This window comes from Miscanthus floridulus, chromosome 9 (assembly GCF_019320115.1).
Source record: "Miscanthus floridulus cultivar M001 chromosome 9, ASM1932011v1, whole genome shotgun sequence".
In the NCBI taxonomy this organism is placed as follows: domain Eukaryota; kingdom Viridiplantae; phylum Streptophyta; class Magnoliopsida; order Poales; family Poaceae; genus Miscanthus; species Miscanthus floridulus.
Genome location: NC_089588.1, coordinates 99737983 through 99759270, shown reverse-complemented (window position 1 = coordinate 99759270; position 21288 = coordinate 99737983). Strand labels below are relative to the sequence as shown.

The 21288-nt window shown below is 41.2% G+C and overlaps 1 protein-coding gene across 1 annotated transcript; it reads right to left on the bottom strand.

Annotated features, from left to right (window-relative positions):
• Positions 1–10704: 10704 nt before the first annotated feature.
• On the bottom strand, positions 10705–21057 carry LOC136484004 (replication factor C subunit 1-like). Its single transcript, XM_066481165.1, has 22 exons — positions 20739–21057; positions 20429–20572; positions 19346–19843; positions 19197–19264; positions 18916–18991; positions 18769–18830; positions 18525–18676; positions 17858–18018; positions 17594–17782; positions 17394–17515; positions 17108–17315; positions 16575–16628; positions 16187–16356; positions 16002–16092; positions 15170–15351; positions 15029–15068; positions 14810–14934; positions 13458–13530; positions 12578–12670; positions 11798–12044; positions 11257–11316; positions 10705–11164 (listed from the first exon to the last, which is right to left on the bottom strand). Exons 1-22 carry the CDS (start codon positions 20739–20741, stop codon positions 11028–11030), a joined length of 2955 nt encoding a protein of 984 aa, XP_066337262.1. The 5' UTR covers positions 20742–21057; the 3' UTR covers positions 10705–11027.
• Between the last annotated feature and the right edge of the window lie 231 nt (positions 21058–21288).

Genomic DNA, 21288 nt, shown 5'->3' with positions numbered 1-21288 from the left:
CAACATTAGAGATGGTAAAGAAAAGTGTATAATCGGGGCATGACATTAAGCTGGATTGTTGATTCAGAAGAGTATGCAGTCATTGATCTGGAGAAGGATATCGCTCCATATTTTACATGGGACAACAATCAAAAGGCAAATTTTTGGGTTCTAACAGGGCAAACTATGACATGCAGATTAACTTCAGATGGTCAGCTTCTTGATTTGCTAAGGGCATCTCAACTGGTGAAATTCCTAATGATAGTAGGAAGACGTGAGGAAGGGGATGAGAAGCCTGCCGCATTGAACATGGTTAGCGAGGACATGCCTGCTGCATTTAACATGGATGGTGAACACATGCCTACAACAGCGAGTGTCGTTGAGGAGATGAAAGTTGGGGAATTTGAATGGGTAGAAGAACCACAATATGGAGAAACAACAGCAGGTCCACCAATGGCTGAAGAGGAAGAGAAGGAACACTTCATGACTATTGGGTGCGATCCTCATGGAGATGAGCCAACTAGAGTAGACGAAGAGTGGAGGTATTTTAGAAATGTTGATGACACCGTTAATGATGAACAGCCATTAGAAAATATTGAAGTGGAGGTGCAAAACAAGGAAGAGGCCAAGGTCTATTCCAAACTTGGATATTGAGTGTGTTCCTGATGATGAGGCTGCTATGGTAGATGATTATGATGTGCCTCACACAACATATGACATAGAGAATCCAATTATTAAGGAAGGAGACACATTTGGAGACAAGGATGAGTTCATCTTAAGTATGAGGACATACGCTATAAAAATGAGTTTGAGACTAGAGTTGAACATAGTGACACTTCTAGGTATAGGGCAAAGTGTGCAGATCAAAATTGTGATTGGAGAGTTTTGGAAAGAAGCTTCATGGTGGCAACATATTTATGGTTGCTATTCTTTCTTTATAGCTTATTCATTGTAGATTCTATTATTTTTCAATTTTGCAACCTAGATGGTGACTCTTATTATTTTCAACTTTGTAGGTGGTCAAACTCTCTAAATTGGATGATCACACTTGTTCGAGTTCAGCAAGGATGAAGGGACATTAGGCTTCCACGGCTTGGATATCTCAAAGAGTGGAAGATATTATTAAAGAGGATCCCACTCTTAGTGCAAAGAAGCTGCAAAAAAGATTGGAGAAACATTACAACATTGAGTTGTCCTATTTTAAAGTGTGGTCCGGGAAGAAGTCAGCAATGGATGTTATTCATGGTACTTGGGAGGAGAGCTTCACAATGTTGTGGAGATTCAAAGCTGCACTAGAAGAAACTTGCCCAGGAAGCATTGTTGAGATTGATTGCAAGAAGATCAAAGGCTAAATTGAAAGGTTCTTGTATGGTTTTGGTAATTGAGTGACAACCTAGATGGACTAATTGTGTTTATGTGAGATACACAGGTGATTAGTCCACAGGTACATGTGTGTGAGCAACATATGCCATGAAGGTGAAAATGACGTGGAGATGTTGCAAAGCTCACACATGTGATGATGAAGGAGCTCATTGCACATGAGACATGACATTAAGTCATGTGATCAAGGTGGAGAAGATCAAGATAAGACTTGGCTTGATGGACTGGTTGCAAGCGTGAAGGACAAGTCGGAGGCTTTGGAGCGATGGACCGCGTGGCGGTGAAGCTTGAGCAAGACTTGGCACCGATGGACGAAGGCAACGGTGAAAAGCAAGTGAAGTCAAGATCGATGAACCAATATGATCACGTGATGATATGAAGTGGATCATATCATTGTTGATTGTGTTGGTGCATGTGTTGCATCGACATTGGAGGAGATGGAATGGAATGCACAAGGCAAAGGTATAACCTAGGGTATTTCATTTCATCGGTCATAGGTGTGTAGAGAAGTTGATGACCGGGTTTAGGATAGATGGTCGTACTATCAAGAGGGGCAAACTTATTTGCATATCGGTCATCTAGTGCCACTCGAGTGATCTAACTTTGCATCATCGCTAGGATTGAGTGGCGTGGCAAGTTGAGTGGCTAATCCTTTGGAAAATGATTGTGAAAATGCTAACACACTTACACATTGTGGTGTACACTTGGTGGTGTTGGCACTTTTACAAAGGAAATGAAGTTGGAGTTGATGTAGATCAACTCGGCGATGGAACAAAGGCGAGAAGGGTTTGAAACTCCACCGGCACCCTATACAGAAAAGACAGGGTCTCACAGAGTGGACCGGGCGCTGGTCACGTGGTGACCGGACGCTGGGGTCCTGCGCCCGGTCAGTGCCGGCAAAGAGCGTGTAGGCGTTGGTCTTTGACCGAACGCTGGCGCTGAAAGTGACCGGACGCTGGCTGGGTGCGTCCGGTCAGGCTGACGTACGGTGACGTAGGCGACGCAGAAAAGTTGGAGAAGGATCAGACGCTGATGCTATGTCCGATCGTGACCGACCAGATGCGTCCGGTCGCAACTGGAACCTTACTAGAAACGACCAGACGCTGGGGTCCTGCGTCCGGTCAGTTGGAGCAGCTGCGTTCGGTCATCACTTGACTGTTGAGATCAAGTGACTGAGGTTGAACGGAGGTTGAGGTCCTGCGTCCGGTCGTCCCGAGTTTTGCCCAGTAAAGGGGTAACAGCTAGTTTAGCCCGTGGGGCTATAAATAGAAGGGGGTCTCGGCCATGGCTGGAGCTGAGCACCTCGGGGGACTTTGTGTCCATGCTTGTGAGTGCTTGGGAGCCCTCCATCTCACATATGCTTGATAGTGGTCATCCGATTGTGTGAGAGAGTGATTCTAGTACGATTGCATCGTGGGGTTGCATCGAGTGGCACTAGGTGATCGAGTTGCAAGCCGGTGGTGCTTGTTACTCTTGGAGGTTGCCACCTCCTAGACGGCTTGGTGGTCGTCTCCGTTGAAGCCCGCAAGAAGCTTGTGCGGTGCTCCGGAGAAGAGCTTTGTGAGGGGCATTGTGCTCGCCCCGCGGGAGCCGCGAAGAGCAACTCTAGTAAAGTGTGTCATTGAGCTACCCTCACTTTTGGGGTAGGTTCTTGTGGTGCCCGATGTGCGGGCTTGGCGGGTGATGCCAATTAGCCGCCGAACCACCAAGTGAGCGGTCGACACAACGGGGACGTAGCGTGTTGGCAAGCACGTAAATCTCGGGAGAAAATCACCGTGTCAACCTTGTTCTTCCCGTTGGTTTGCAATCCCCTTACACAAGCTTGTGTAGTTCCTCTTGTAATTAGTTAGCTTGTGTAGCTCACTAGTTACCTTTTTGCTTGTGTAGCATAGAAGTAGCTCCCTTGCGTAACTAATTTGGTTTGTGTAACATTGTTAGTCATATTGCTTAGTTTGTGTAGCTAAGTATTTGCGCTCTCTAATTTGGCATTGGTTGCCTTGTTATTGAGCATTGCTAGTGAGCTTAGTTGGCTTTGTGATTTTGCTTACTAGCATGTGTAGGACCTCTGAAAGGTCCTAATATGGCTAGAGGGGGGGTGAATAGCCTATTTAAAAATCTACAAATCAACTAGAGTAATTTGATTAGTATGACAAATAGCGTGATGCAAACTTGCCCTAGCTCTACAAGGGTTGCAAGCCACCTATCCAACAATTCTAGTTACAATGATTACTTAGGCACACAAACTTGCTATGTAACTACTCACTAAGAGCTCTCAATCTTGCTACTCTAAAGAGCTCAACTAGATGAATGTAAATAATAAAGCAAGCTCTCAATTCTAATTACACTAAAGAGCTTGTATCAACTAGTTTGCAAGAATATAAATAAGTGAGTAGGGTGATTATACCATCATGTAGGGGATGAACCAATCACAAGATGAATATATAGCCAATCACCGGGAGAATGCCAAAGACAAGAGACAATCGATTTTCTCCCGAAGTTCACGTGCTTGCCAACACGCTACGTCCCCGTTGTGTCGACCAACACTTGGTGGTTCGGCGGCTAAGAGGTGTTTCACAAACCTCGTCCACATGATAGGACACCACAAGAACCGACCCACAAGTGAGGTAACTCAATGACACGAGCAATTTACTAGAGTTACCTTTCGGCACTCCGCCGGGGAAGGTACAACTCCCCTTACAATCACCGGAGATGGCCACGAATAATCACTAACTCGTGCCAATACTCCACCGCTGCTCCAACCGTCTAGGTGGTGGCAACCACCAAGAGAAACAAGCAAAACCTGTAGCGCAACACGAATGCCAAGTGCCTCTAGATGCAATCACTCAAGCAATGCACTTGGATTCTCTTCTAATCTCACAATGATGATAGATCAATGATGGAGATGAGTGGGAGGGCTTTGGCTAAGCTCACAAGTATGCTATATCAATGAAAATGTGCAAGAGTGTGAGCTTCAACCGGCCATGGGGCTTAAATAGAAGCCCCCATCAAATAGAGCTGTTATACCCCTTCACTGGGCAAAACGCGCGCTGACCGGACACTCCAGTCATACTGACCGGACCCTGGACTCAGCGTCCGGTCCACAGATGTAAGCCACGTGTCCTTCTGAGTTAAACCTGAGCCGCCAGATCACAACGGCTATTTGCTGACCTGACGCTTCGGCAAAACTGACCGGACGCTGAACCCCAGCGTCCGATCGTTTACAGTAAGGGTCGAAATCCGGTTTTCTTCGACCGGACGCGTCCGGTCCACCTCGACCAGACATAGAGAAGCATCCAGTGCAGTACCCTAAGCACTGTGTCGCTACGTCAGCTCGACCGGACGTAGCCTTCCAGCGTTCGGTCAGACCGAGACCAGCGTCCGGTCAGTGGATGATCAGCATGACTAACTCCACTAACCTCTATCTTCTTCACCCTTGTACAAATGTGCTAACCACCAAGTGTATCACCTTGTGTTCGTGTGTTAGCATATTTTCACAAACCTTTTCAAGGGTGTTAGTGATCCACTAGATCCTAAATGCATATGCAATGAGTTAGAACATCTAGTGGCACTTTGACAACCGCATTTCGATACGAGTTTCACTCCTCTTAATAGTACGGTTATCTATCCTAAATGTGATCACACTCTCTAAGTGTCTTGATCACCAAAACAAAATGTCTCCTACTATTTATACATTTGCCTTGAGCCTTTTGTTTTTCTCTTTCTTCTTTTCCAAGTTCAAGCATTTGATCATCACCATGCTATCACCATTGTCATGATTTTTGGCATTGCTTCATCACTTGGAGTAGTGCTACCTATCTCATAATCACTTAGATAAACTAGGTTAGCACTTAGGATTTTATCAATTAACTAAAACCAAACTAGAGCTTTCAATCTTCCCCTTTTTGGTAATTGATGACAACCCTTTCACAAAGATATGAATTGAATTTTAATTGAATCCATGTTGCTTGTCCAAACATATTTACCATGTGTAAAAGAATATGGACAAGTTTCATGAACTCCAAATGGTAGCAATTGCTCCCCCTACATATGTGCTAAGAGTTTAGATTGTAGCATGCACATATGCTTAGATAGGAAATATAGGAGACAATTTCTACCAAATAATGCTAAGGTATAAGAGATGGACCTTTTAAGCGTGATACCAATCGGAGTGCACCATTATACCATCCTTAGCATCATGACTAGCTAGATACCACTTGAAAAATACTTGAAGCACCATGGTTAGCTAGATTCCACTTGGAAATGCTACTTTAGAAATGAAATCACAAGGTAGCCTATACATGCTAGATTTTCATTTCATCATTCAAGCTTATAACTAGCATACACCACACAAGCATGGATATTGAAATTTAATACTTGTGCTATGCAAGCAAATATATGAATGCACATTCAAATGCAACATACAAGTTCATGAGCTTGCTTCCCCTACTTGTGTGCTCAAAATTTTAATTGATCACCTATCTTTGTCATATATTTCTCTCCCCCTTTGTCTTTTGTCTTTTCACCATCTTTGTTTTTCTCCCCCTATCTTACTATCTTTGTGAACTCTCTCTCCCTTTAGCATCAATGACCATAAAGGCTTAAAGTAGAGATAGGTTATGATTATCAATGTTAACAATTAGCACAAAGGTGAGCTCAAATTATAAAAAGGTTGGGGTGAAACCATGTGAAATGAGGATTATTTTCCAATTTGGTTCAATCTAGATTACTTGCCAAAGATATTTAACTCGGTTTGATTCAAGGACAAGCTTCTTCACACCTCTAAATAAGGGTTATCTTTTCAAGGGTGTTAGTGATCCACTAGATCCTAAATGCATATGCAATGAGTTAGAACATCTAGTGGCACTTTGACAACCGCATTTCGATACGAGTTTCACTCCTCTTAATAGTACGGTTATCTATCCTAAATGTGATCACACTCTCTAAGTGTCTTGATCACCAAAACAAAATGGCTCCTACTATTTATACCTTTGCCTTGAGCCTTTTGTTTTTCTCTTTCTTCTTTTCCAAGTTCAAGCATTTGATCATCACCATGATATCACCATTGTCATGATTTTCGGCATTGCTTCATCACTTGGAATAGTGCTACCTATCTCATAATCACTTAGATAAACTAGGTTAGCACTTAGGGTTTCATCAATTAACCAAAATCAAACTAGAGCTTTCAACCTCCCTCTTTGCTTGAAGTACTAGTGGCATAGGTTTGTGTGACATTACTCCTAGAATTGGTTAGGTGAGCTCTAGCTAGCCCGATGCCTTTGTTGCTTAATTAGGATCTTTGCAAGGTGCTAGAGAACATAGATAGAGGGGTGTAGTCTTGGTTAGACCTATAATTTTAATTCCGTACTTGTTTCGGTTAACCAGCGCAATTAAGTTTTAGAAACGATTATTCACCCCCCTCTAGTCACCATCTCGACTTTACACAAATGCATTTCTCAAGGATGTTTATGTGCATCAAAGCATGTGTTGATGGCTTTTTGTATGGGTGTAGACTGTATCTTGATGTTGAGTCTACTCACTTGACAGGAAAGTATAATGGGCAGTTAGCTGCAGCAACCGCAATTGATGGACACAACTGGATGTATCCAGTTGCATATGGAATTTTTGGAAAGGAAACAAATGCCAATTGGGCATGGTTCATGGCCAACTTGAAGAAAACAATTGGCACCCCCAGGTTTGACAATCCACACTGATGCTTGTAAGGGATTAGCATATGCTGTAAATAAAGTCTTCAAAGGTGATGCAGAGCACCGTGAATGTTTTAGACACCTAATGGCAAATTTTAGAAAAAAGTTCAAGGGCGAGGTGTTGAAATACATGTGGCCTTGTGCATGGGCATGTACATCTCTCCGACATGATGCATTGATGGAAAAAAATTGTAACTAGCTGTCCTAAAGCAATCCCCTTTTTAGACAAGCATCACAAGCTGATATGGAGCAGATCTAAATTCTCCAAAGAATACAAAGTTGATTATGTTAACAACAGTATAGCAGAAAGCTTTAATAATTGGATTAAGGATTACAAAGACCTTCCGGTTGTTGATATGATGGATAAGATTAGAGAGAAGATCATGGAAAAGATCTACACGAGGCAAGAGATAGCTAATAGAATTCAAGGTCGTATCCTCTCCAGTGTGATACATGAGTTGAACATGAAGAGCCGAGGGCTGCACTATGATTTCATGAAAAGTGGCCCTATGTCAGGAGAAATATCAGGTACAACAAAGGAAGGAAAGACTTGGAGGTATGGCGTTGACCTTAGTAAAAGAGAATGTGGATGTGGACAATGAGAAGTGTCAGAAAAACCATGCACCCATGTTGTATACTTGTTCGGGAAGGTGAGACAACTAAATATTTAGGACTTTGTGCATGACTACTATTCAGTAGAGAGATTCAAGATGGCTTATCAGTTTCATATCACTCCGATGAATGACAAGTCTGAATGGCCAAAGGTCGATCCTGGGTTAGAAATGATTCCACCACCGCTACAAAAGGCTGCTAGTAGACCAAGAAAGAAGAGAATCAAGGCTAGTGGAGAGCCAGGAAAAAGAGGACCTTATCAATGCAAAAGGTGCTTTCAGTTTGGACATATAGAGAAGGGTTGTAATGCTACTCAAGCTGAATGAGAACAAGAGCTTCCACCACCTCACCCAAAAAAAGGAAAAAAACAAGGTAATGGAATATTTTTTGTTTCTTGTACATGCTGCAATATTGAGTCATCCATAATTGATGCTTGTCCCTCACAGGAAAAGCAAATCTGCAGCAGTTGAAGCCACCTCAACTGATGTCGAGCCATCCAAAACAATTGTTGAACCATCCCCAATGCCTCATTCAAGCCCAGGGGTAACCACTAGAGGATGGTTTCTCTTTCTCCAACCAGCCCAGGGTAACAACTAGCAGAATGCAAGTAATCTCACCAGGAGGAATTAATCGTAGGCTTATCATTGAGTAGATGAATGACTAATGTAGTACTGAAATTTGTGTGAACTAGCAGAATGACAATGGTCTTTTGTGTAGGCTCATCATTGAGTAGATGGAGTAACAACTAGCAGAATGACAGTGGTCTTTTGTGTGAACAAATGTCATGCTGTAATTTGTGAACGTATTGCTCAAATTTGTGTTAATGTCATGCTGAAAGTTGTGCTATATATCTTGCTGAGAAGATGCGCTATATACTCTCAAAATATTGTGTTTCATGTCATTTTATATCCTATTATAGTGCTGTTAAATTGGGGCTTAAGATTTGTTGAAATGGAATGGTCTTTTGTGTAGGCTCATCATTGAGTAGATGGAGTAACAACTAGCAGAATGACAGTGGTCTTTTGTGTGAACAAATGTCATGCTGTAATTTGTGAACGTATTGCTCAAATTTGTGTTAATGTCATGCTGAAAGTTGTGCTATATATCTTGCTGAGAAGATGCGCTATATACTCTCAAAATATTGTGTTTCATGTCATTTTATATCCTGCTATAGTGCTGTTAAATTGGGGCTTAAGATTTGTTGAAATGGAACCTGGAAGTGCAGCCGTATTGCTGTCCAATTGTTTCTCAGCTCTAGTTAACGAGAGTTAACACAAATGGTAGAAATAGGTAACAGAGTGATCTTTTGATGCTATTTTTTTAAAGTTGAATCTTTCAATGCTATTTTTCTAAACTTTGGTGGTACCAATCTAATTTTCCCTTATTTTTATATTTTTATTTTTGAAGCAGCAGGTGCAGTGGTGCACACGTTGAAGAGCCATTGATACGACGAGATTTAAGTCTGTCTACCCAACAACCATGTGTTTTATACAGTTTCAACACATGAATTTTTTTGCACTATAGAATTAAAATCCAACAGCATCCATTCTCCTTCTACCTCCAGCCTTCTTATACCTCAAGTCTTCTTTTACCTCCAAACAATCATAAATCACAAGATCACAGATCCGCATATCACAAGAAACAATTTTTTTTCTATGCAAGAACGAGATGACAAATGGGTGTGCCTGTTGAATGCAATAGTCAAACACTCGCCGACGGCTACGAGCGGCTCGCTGGCTGGCTGCTGAGTTGTGCCCGTGCGGCCGTACGTGCAGCGTGCTGCGTGCTCCATCCACCCTCCAGCGTATTGGAATCAGTGCGGCGGTGCCTGTGATGCCGGAGCCGGCCGGCCGCGGCCCGCGGGTTCGTTCTGGTCACAGAAAAAAATCCGCTTGTTTTTTTTTTTTTTTTTTTTGACTAAAACACATGTGTATTATATAGCATTTCTGTTTATAAATCGCTACTCGTCTCTGTTCCTAAAAATATACATGTTTGAGTTTTGGTCATATGTTAAGCTTCTTCAAATTAAAAATGAACCAGCATATGCAACACTAGTATATGCATTCAGTATTTTGATATATTATTTTTTTATAATTAAAATAAGAAAAAAAGCTTGATTTTCGACGAAACTAAAACCCTTATATTTTGAAGCACCTTGCAAGTGTCCTATAAAAATTTGTAAAATTATGCAATGATTTAGTCTCCTTATGGCTTAAGTACCTTCTCCGTTCTAAATTATTAAGTTGTTTTAGTTTTTTTCTTGATGCATAGCTTTTGTCATAGGTACACAACAAAAATGTATGTACTAGAAAAGTTGTATATTTTTCAATCACTTACAATTGCATGAGAATAACATTCTTGGTTAACTAAAGAGTACAATACACCATCGGTCAGTCCTCGGTCCTCAAACTTCGCACAGGTATCATTTAGGTCTCTAAACCTCTAAACTTTTAAAATGACAAGATCAACATGTTAGCACCGCATTTTGGTGACAAGCCATGGTACAATCAATATGCCACGCAAGCGGATGAACTAAGTTATGCAGCCTGTTCGATTCGGCTGAAACGATCGTGGATTATAAGTCAGAAGTACTGCTGGCTGGTTTGGTGTGAAAGAAAAATACTGTTGCAGCTTATAATCCACGATCGTATACGACCAAGCGAGCAGGCTAATGGTCATTTGTCCGACATTTAGGACCTAAATGTGCATTTTTGAAAGTTTTAAGACATGGATGACATCTGGAGCCAAGTTAGACGACTGTCTACATATTTTACTCCTAAGTAAACCACCACGAAGCAATCTTGTTTCTCCTTTCACAATAACAAGTAATGAACTAGGTACTCCGTATTCCCACTTTAGCTGGACTGCTCTCCCCTTCCTTGCCTAATACCTCGGTACTGCACTTTATACATCAAAACTATGTCTACCAACATGCATTTATTCATTTTCGCGTGTCATGCGTTTATTCATCTACCTGATCCAAACCCAAACTGTAAAAAAGATGCAGTGCAAAGGCACAAGACAATACGAAGAAGCACATCATAACGAGATAAAGCCAACGGCCCCGTGGTATTGAGTATTGACAAATTCACAAACCAAACATACCACATCAAACTCTCGCTTGTCAGCCTGGAAAGTGGCCTAACTGCCTAAATGCAAACAAATTTTGGTAACGAGAGATGGACGCCCCTTGGAGAAAACGTGGGAGCAGGTACAGTAGCCTAGTGCCTACAGGTGCCATTGGATGAGCGTATGTACAAGCAAAACTCTGAACCTCGCCCTGCTCCTTATTTACCAAGGGATCCGTCCAAACTAGTCGCCAGCCAAAACTGTGGGCGGCGAATGTCTCAGTTACCTCTTCCTCTTCCCAGCTGAGCCTCCCGCGGCGGCCTTCCCACCTGACCCAGCCGCTCTTGACCTGGCGGTAAGCGCCTTCTTCCCACTGGGGCCATTCCCATTGCTCTTCAGGTCAAGCTGGACTTGAATTCCTGGAAGCAGATGAATTGCCAAAAAAAAGTTAGGCGCAGTGAATTCAGAGGGATGGATAGGCTCGTAGCAAATGCCCAACAAGTATCAGAACCTTTCTTCTTGTCACTTTGCAGGTCCAGCTTCGGTGTAGAGTCGGCAGGCACAAGTTCATCTGAAGGAAGAAAAAAAGAGTGATTAGAAAGAAAGTCACATGAAAAGAACATTTCATTTTGGATGCAACTTCCAATAGCATCGAACAGACTAAAAGCGCTTTACCAACTGTGCTAATGGATGCAACTTCCAATAGCATCCAACTGACTAAAAACTTCCAATAAAACTGGCTAAGCGCCTATACCATATGTTAGCATGGTGTCTTAACGTCAGAAGTACACATATTATTTATTAACCAGTCTATAGTGAGGTGTGGCTATATCACAAGTTCACGTTTCTATGATCTCAATTTGTATTTACTTGAATGATGCTACAAATCTCCATAAAAATGAGTAATTTCACAATTGCATCAACTGAAGACTGGCACCACAGAGTTGCCTCAAAACAGATCCATTTATCCAAATTCCTAACAGATTAGTCAAACAAACAGGCAGCTACCTGATTTTTTTTTTCTGTTTGTTAAATGGGAAAGGAACACGCACCATTATTTTCAGTATCAGAAGAATCATCTTCGTCATCTTCAGCTGATGCTAGTCCATTTTCTTCAGGCACGCTCTCTTCTACTGCCTCCAAGATTGCCGCCACTCGCTTCTTTAAAGGCTTTTTCATGCCTGGAATATTTATTAGATCTGCTGCTCGAACAACGCGAGAATTACTTCCTTGTTTGTATGCTTTTGTCAAGGCACTTTTAACTGCAGGTTGAATCCCATCCATAGGACTTGGATGACCCTACATTATAAAATAAAATTTATTCAGATCCACAATGACAGGGAATGAAGACAAAGGTAAACTACGAAAACAAGTTTACTCAGCTAGGGACAACACTGCATAAATGCTTCCAACATGTTAATTCGATAAATGCATTTATCTACAAGTCTGTAACATATTTGTTGTATTTCAAAGTCACTATAGTTTTGTATCCAATATCCATAAATCACATGATTGCAGATTTCTAAGATATGTTCCATTACATATTTTACGGTTGACATGATGTTGCGACAATGCAAGCAAATTGCACAGGATGAACACAATAGCTGAAGTGCTGAACAGGCTACTGCCTGAACACACTATTCAAAACAATTAAGAATGATAATAGTCATTGACACAATGGACCATGCAAAATTACCAGCTAAATACCTGCCAAAGTGAAAATTCTCCACGCAAACGCAAATGCAAAAATAATCTGTGACCATTCAAGGATGATCAAGTGAACATGACATTAGACAGAACAAACATCAAACTGAATCTAGGAAATTACCAACCTTAAATTTGGATACTTCCACAATCGTGTCAAAGTCTTCCTGGCTTAAAGAGTATGTATCCATAAACTCTACCACCTTTTGAACAGCTTCATCCTGGATGAATTGAAATATAAAATTCCAGCAGATTGCTCAAATAAAATATTTCTACAAGGGAAATTGCATTTGATATTAATGTATTATAAAATAAGAGCTACAAATGCTAGTTATTGACTAAGCAATTCAGCAACTCCATGTTATGGTAGGCTACTAATCAATTCAGCCACAGAACTTCAGGTGTTACACAGATTTTCTGAACAAAAGAACAAAAAAAGAATAATAACTTCTAAGCTATGCATTTCAGAGTTCAGATGATATGTGGTAGGGTGCTTGGACGACTGCAAGATGTTGGCATAGAAACTTATCATTTTTCTTGGTGGGAAAAAAAAGTTTGACAGGGTTGCTTGTCTCTTTTACAGATAGTGGGGGCATCAAAGTTAGGATTCCTTTAAAGATGTGGGGGAAAAGTATTAGCACTGGTAGACTCGTCCAGGAGTTTAGGGGTGGCCTTAACCGTCTCACAATGGCAAACTTCCTCAAGCTACTCAATGAACACGTTGAGGCCTATCTACGCACTTCTTTCCAATATCCTCTACTACTTCTACAGTCTTAATTTCTTACGTCTGCAGTTCTTCGTCTGTGGGAATTCTTGAAGCAAAATTTAATTTCATCATTCATCAGTTGTGTGGCATCTCTATTTTCAAGACTACTGAAAAATAGCAAAGTTTGGGACCAATTCCAAACACCTAATAAAGCACTGGGGATTACTATCATCATGAGACCAACAATGATGGATAAATGGAAAGATGGAGCTCATTCATGAGGTAAAAGATGAAAAAACAACCTTTAACATTTTTTTCAGTGGGTCAGTCAGCTCTCTCAAGATAAGAGTAAGATAATCCAACCTCAATGCCTCCCTGCAGTTCTCAAGAATTATAAAACTTAAGACCCACAATAAACAATCACTTAAAAGTCTGGACATCATTCAACTATTCAAAGTTACAACAAAAGGGGCAGCCCCTGTGCACGTAGCTCCTGCTTGCGCAGGGTCAGGGGAAGGGTCCGACCACTTGGGTCTTTTGTACGCAGCCTTTCCCTGCATTTCTGCAAGAGGCTGTTTCCAAGACTTGAACCCATGACCTCATGGTCACAAGGCAGCAGCTTTACCACTGCGCCAAGGCTCCCCTTCAAAGTCTTGGAAACAATAAAGTACACAAACCAATGGCTAATTTCTTCAGTTCTCCTAGTTCAGAATAGAAAAATATTTTATCTTCAAGATCTGAACAAGGCATGTTAACTAACGAATTGGTTGCTAGCAACTTAAGAGTTGGCAGCTAGCTTTAATGGGTAGCAAGCAACTAAAAATTGCTAGCTAGCTATCAATTCTGATCACTGTAATGGGTACCCATTTACAAGCCAATTATATCAGAAAAGGAGCATGATACGTCGAGCAATTTAGATTTGGTTCCTACAAAATTCCATGAAAAAAATTAGTGCATAAATATTGTTCTGGCATAGCAATATAGCATAAGTAGAAGGTACCACCAAGGACCTTATCATACATGCTGCTGAATATTGAGGTAGTATTTTGACTATAATAGATCTCTGGGGCTAAGAAACTAGTAAAAAAAAGGCTTGGATTGAGTTTTGTAGGTTCAAGAAAATGTAAGACCATTGTACCACAATCCTGATGGGTACCAGTACCACTCCTGAACATGGCTCTTGGGCTGATGTTCAGGGTATCTATTATTTTTCCTCATAACCCCAAAATTTATGGAAACAAAATTCAGTATGAAATAATCCAGCTTTAGAAAAATATCAAGTTATGTTATTCCTCTTCACTCAAAATGGTACTATGAAACAACTTTTTTTCGCTTTAGAGAGTAATGACACAAAACTGTGTGGATTGGCTACCAATCATTTAGCTCGAATCAATTGGGTTAGTCAAACCATTTTCCTCTTATGGAATGTAAGTCATATATTTCCCAAAGAAAAGTAGCATTCAAAACCATATATAAAACCAGAAAAGATAGCTCAGGTTACATAATAAGTGCAGATTCAGGACATAGCCAGATAAGAAAACAGGTAGCTTCGCTATACCATACCGGCACAATAATGAGTCAGATATGTGACAATAAAAGCACAAGCCACCAAAGAAGGCACAGATAGATCTCAAGGATATGGTAAAGCAACTACCTGTCCAAGTTTGCTTGCTGGGAGGCAAGAATATGACTGTGGACATCTTCCAGTAGCCTTCTGTTTTTGTTAGTAGTCGAGTACTTACCCAACCATCCACCAAACCTATTAAAATTCCGCTCACCCTGAAATGTATTTGTTACCCAAATTAATTTAGCCAATACGCAAAAGCAAAATATACTGTACTAAATATAGTGCCAGTTAGGGTTTGAACATTACTGCTTCAAGGATTTCTCGGTTCCCATGCATCCAAGCGGCACTGTAAAATGTGTAAGGTTAGAAAACCAGGTTGGCAAATTCAAAATAAGGTAATACCAATGCCAACATATAATAAACTATATGACCCTGATCAATACTTACGGTACTATAGATGAAGCAAAACAAGCAGCTTGCGACAACTGCCACTGTCGATATCTTCTTATTTGTACATTAACAAGATCACCGTCCGCTATAGATTCAGCAGCCCGGGCTAGAGCATTCATTCTTTTAACTCCACTTTCATCCTTCCCGATGGTGTTAGGCCGATAATTGATATAATTTTCCTACAATGGGGCACATTTTTAACTCTGAATTTCACAGGAACTTCTATTTCCAAGACATCGGCGATCAGGAGCAGGGGAAAAAAGAGAATGTGTTGATCCATGTATATTATGTAACGGTGAACTCAAACAAATACTCCCTCCATTCCAAATTATAAGACGTTTTGGCTTTTCTAGAGACATAGGTTTTGCTATGCATCTAGATATACACTTAATGTCTAGGTACATAGTAAAATCAATGCATCTAGAAAAGCCAAAACGTCTTATAATCTGGAATGGATGGAGTAGAATTCAACAATACTGGACTACAGTCACAGCAATACAAAAGGTAATAGCAAAAGAAGTCCAAAAGGACACATGTTTAAACAATTATGATACACATTCATTTGGCAAACATAAATATATACAGCAACAAAAAGACGAAATCCCCTTCAGAATTCACAAAAGACACCATTTAATTCTTATACATGCGAGCATCCCAGCTTTCAAGCAATAAAGAAAGCTGTGACAAAAGCAGTGACGCACACTACAGATAGTATAAAAATAAATAGCTTGTGTACAGTATATTGGAAAGAAATTTGTAGTAGTCACAACTCAATAGAGAAACGTAAGAATTAACATTTATACAAAGGATTGCCATCAGTATTCCAAACCTGGATGATCAAGGGAACTAAATCAGGATCGCTCATGCCAAAATCAATTCTCTCATCCATCCTTAACCTCCCACCATTGAAACCAAAAAGTCTGAAAGTTCAATAAATAACCATGAATAATATAAAGACTGTAGGCATAGATGATGATATTTGACATTGAAGAAATACTAAAGAAAGGGCAATACTTGTCAACAGCAGTAAAAGGAGAAATATCTTCATCCTTTGAACTGCTATTAAGTCGCTCCCTTATATCATCGTATTTGACCACTGATTGGGAGAGGCTCATATACTGCAAATGGTTGAGTGCCATGCGAATATCTCCGTGCACTCTTTCAGCAAGCTCTTCCATTGCATTCTAGCATAACAGGAAGAAAAACATATTAGTAAAAGAACATGGGAAGTCTACATAACAGAGAATCGGAAAGAGAAAAGAATGTTAGAAGACTATATAGAAATACAAGAGACTACAAGCACTAATTTTATTTTGTTACTAATCCGTTTCTGCTAATTTATATCTCAAAGTTTCCATGTAAGTTTAGAAGCACTGGAGTCTGGGAAAGATACAGGACATACCTCTTGAGCTTGAATGCCTTCCTTTTTGGCAATTTCCATCAATCTTTTACCCATCTGTCAAGTAAATAAGTTAGAACCAAGAAAGGAAAAGGAACATCCACATCACAGGTAGAAAAATAACAGTTCTCTCTTCTTAACAATCATGCAACTGTATACATCATGTAAGATGAGAAGAATTGCAACAGAAAGGGCATTGTAGTTGTTAGTTTCTATGCAACTTGTGACAGCCAATGGTCAGGGTGTTTTTTTTATCAACTAGGTACAAATGTAAGCAAACAGCGATGTTCAGAAGTTCAGAGTTCACAGTAAGTAGCATCACAACCCTAGTTTACAAACAGTCCATTTTAGACTCAGAAACACATCAAATACAGATCCATTTCCTACATAACATGAATAGCACCAGGCTAACTACATTGTGCATGCCTAAATACAACAAAAGTAAGTAATGTGGTGCTGGGTTCTTGTAATTCAAGGGAACAGTAGTAATTCTGAAGGTCATTGCCTCACTGGAACTGAACATGGCAAGAAATAACCTGTTGTTTCGTTGGTTTTCTGAAGTTGAGCATCAGGCAGTAATTAACAAGACTCTTCAATTTCTGGCTATAACGGTCATTACAAATGCAGATAATAGGGATCTTGGATATCTTGATGCTAGCAATAAGATCAGCAACACCACCTCTATCTCCAGCAGACATACCGTCAACTTCATCCATGATTAGTACAGCTTTGGGATGTTTTGACCTGTGGAATTGTTGCCCATTTAATATATAATAATCAATACAAAGTCAAAAAGTTCATGACTCATGCTGCAACACCAACCGATTGTCACCATAATTCAGAGTCGCGTTGCTGATAAGCTCTTTGATAGAATTTGATGTACTCCCCCCAACACCCTTCTCAATCTTGGAGTCTGCCTTACCACGGCTATCACTCGCATTTACCTATCACAAAAAATATTGTTTGAATTCAGGCCTGCCAAGTAAAATGAGGAATAAATAGTGCAAAGACTTAAAAAATACCTCAATGGCCTGCAATCCAAGCATCTGACTAACAACTTTAGCAGTTGTAGTCTTACCAATACCAGGAGGTCCACTCAGCAACACAGCCTTTTTGGCTGCACTGTCAGCTTGTTTCTTTCCCTTACCCTTTTGGCCAGAATGAAGGAATAGTGCATCCCAACTTTTCAACCAATCATGAAGTTGTTTGACCTATATACGAAGTTCATAATAAAGTATCGCTACATATATGAATTAACTAACATAACCAAAAGCAGAACTACTCACCATTGATTGATTGCCAACTATGTCATTTGGAACTTTTGGCCGATATTTTTCTGTCCATTGCATAGAACCACGGTCAACATTCTTGGGCTTTTGTTTGTCAGCGGAGGCACTTGCAGCATTACTATTTGAAGCAATACTTTTGCCCACAGCACTTGCTTCGGCTGAAGAAAATCAAGCATAACATATTAACATGAGTTTGTACATAATGTAAAGCTACATCTTCACAGATTTAAGCCCATTCCTAGACTCAGCCTCTCCCTCTGGCTAAACAGCCTGCTGTAAAGTTTTCTAGTTTTGCCCTTGATGGGTTTGTTGTACAGCTTTGCTGACTTTTCCTATATTTTAATATATTTTCTACCACAGTAGGGGTTTCCCCTACTGCATTCCCCTAAAAAAACATATTAACATGAGAAATGCAAAATCAGAAACTAAAAATAAGTGACAGTGAGTTCATTCTCCAGAGGATGCAAGCATAACGACAGGATCAAGTTAATATCCACAATGATAAAGTTGTTAGAAGACACAATGAACAGGAAAGTCATGTCTCGGATAATCAGATCCAAGCAACTATGAGCATGACAAAAGTATGTATTAGGTTATGCTAAGCAAGATCCCACGACATGCTATCCGACTACAGAATCACTAGAAGTTAGGAGTTCCAGTCTACCTCGTTTTTCAACTTTAGCTGGAGAGCTCTTTGTCTGTGATTTCTGAAGCTTTTCAGCACTGTTATTGCTTTGATGTTTGTCTACAGGAGCCTTTGCAGGTTTTGATTTTCGGATCAAATCAAATAAACCATCTTCAGTCAAGAATGGGACACTGCAAATAAGTATAAGCACGTATAAAAATAACAAAATAAAACAAATACGCAACATATTGTTTCATGAAAAATAGTAAGTAATAAGTAATACCCCAGATCTTTTGCTTTGTTAGATTTAACTCCACCAAGGTCTTCGTCGGCCAGTAAGTAGCTCTGTGAACAAGCACATTCAGCAAATTATTAAATATATAAAGGACAACAATAGTCTCATAAAAAGGTGCCCTACTAATATACATACCGTCTTTTTACTAATAGAGCCAGTCACACGGCCACCATAACGCTTAATTAGATCAGTTGCTTCCTCACGTTCAAGACTGCACATAGAAACAAACTTAAGATGATTTCTAACTCATTGGTCATTGCATGGTAATTAAACATATGCTACATACTGAATATTATCAACAACAACAAAGACTTTTACTCCCAAGCAAGTTAGGGAATGCTAGAGCTGAAACCCAACATAAGCCACCATAAAAGGTGAAAAGTAAGAGAAAATATTATACATAAAAATTGAAGCACCTGTCAAGGGTACCACTTATGACAAATGTCAGACCAGATAAACAGTCAGGGGCACCCTCTGGGACCTCCTACAATTGTAGAAGATGAAATTGACAGTTCAGCATTGGGTTTTTTAATTTTCAAAACATTGACAATGATATTAGCTTTACCTTTTCTCCTTTGTGAGGAGGATCTTTCCTCTCACCAAAATTCATAAAACCTCTCCCACCTCCTCCTCTACCTCTGCCCCCAGGGGCAGCTCCTGCTCCTCCTCTTCCTCCCCTTCCCCTTCCTCTTCCAGCTCCTTTTGAGGGGGTCTTGGCATCTTCATCCATCCTGTCCTCATCCTCAGCATCATCAACTTGAGCATTAGATTCAACTTTAGGCTTTTTTGAAGGCGGTGGCTTCACTGGAGTTTTCTTCTTTGTAGGTGCCACAAAGTCATCATCGTCATCTTCTTCATCCTTGGACATTTTCTTTGCTGGCAAAGGCTTGCTGTCCTCCTTGACTTCATTGTTGCATTTCTGAAGTTTTCTTTTAGCCGCACTCTTGTCAGTACTCTTTCCCGCAGAGGCGTCTGCCATTTCAACATCTGAGTCCTTTTCTGCTTTTGACCCAAAGTACTTGCTTGTCTTCGTTCTAGCAGGAGGATCATGATCACAGGACGCCTGATTGACCCAAGACGTGGTATTAATAATGTCAGAAACTTGGGCAGCACTACTAAATGTTGCAGAACAATGAAAAATTAGAGAAGAACTGCTGTTAGCATTGACCAGACAAACCAACCAGGGTGATGCTACAACAAAATGAACATTTGTGGATAAATAGCTCATTTGTTACATTATGTTGTAGATACCATAGATGAAATACTGAAAGAAACTCAAGAGCCTAATCAATATTCTAAGCTAACTAGTAACAAATAGGTCCAAACTAAATCTACAGGTACCAGAAAGACTGTAAACATCCAGAACATCATTATTTAACATTGGTTTGGACAAAAAAAAAGTGACAGCCTTAATGAGCACAAGAACTACGGATTACCACAGGGACATCCCCTAGACCCTATCATTGCTGCAAGTAACACATTGACCGAAACTGAATCCCTGACCCAATCCACGAGGCCACACACCACACAACCACACAACTACTTATGTTTCAACAGACCAAACCCGTCTAAAGCACCCATAATTAGTAACCATAAGAAGGCAACAGTACAGAGGGCAGAACCAACAGCAACAGGGGCAGCATCCTACCAATGCGGGCGGCGCCTCCTTCTTCTCCGGAATGCTGAGCACGGGCTTCTTCTTCTCGGCCGCCGCCGCGGGCTTCGAAGCGGCTCCGGAGGGCGCCGCGCTCTTGTCCTGCGTCTTCATGAACCATTTTCGGATGTCGGACGACTGCGCCCCCAGAAAGCAAAGCAAGAACCGCTCAGTCGTCGTCAGAGGCCAAAGAACAGGGAATCGAATCAAGAACCCGCTCGCCAAACAAATCTCCGCGGAGGAGGGAGGGATACCAACCGGAGCGCGCGCGCCAGAGAGAGAGAGGGGGCAAGAACGCACTCACCATCTCCGACGCAGCAATGGACGGGCCCGGGAGACCGAAAAGCTGGAGATTTTTCCGGATTCTTGGGGCGGTTAGATTGGTGGGGGAGCTAGGGTTCTAATGGGCGCGGGTGGGCGGTTCTTGCTTCCCACGACCAATCCAATCCTGGCGCGGGCACTGATACTACCCACCGCCTACCGGAATCGGGAGAGTGGGAAGGGATGGGGAGGAGACGGAGGGGGAACGGGAAGGGGAAGGGGAAGCGGCGGCGGTGTGCGGCGGAAGACTCACGCTCGCGGGCGCGCGGAGGTTTGGGGGGAAAAGGGGGGCCGCGGCTCGCGGTTCTCTCGAGGCTGGCCGCTGGCGGGAGGACCCGCGGTGGAGTGGGAAGTAGTGGAGGCGTGGCACGAAATTGGCTTCGGGAGGAATACGTCGCTTCTACTCGAGATTCTCTGGGATTTGACGATAATCTCACCCCAATTTTTTTTTTAGCATGGCCGCTTGAACTACTTCAGTAATATTTTTTTTAGTGAACGAAATATATTTTTCTCTCATAGTAAATCAGCATAAG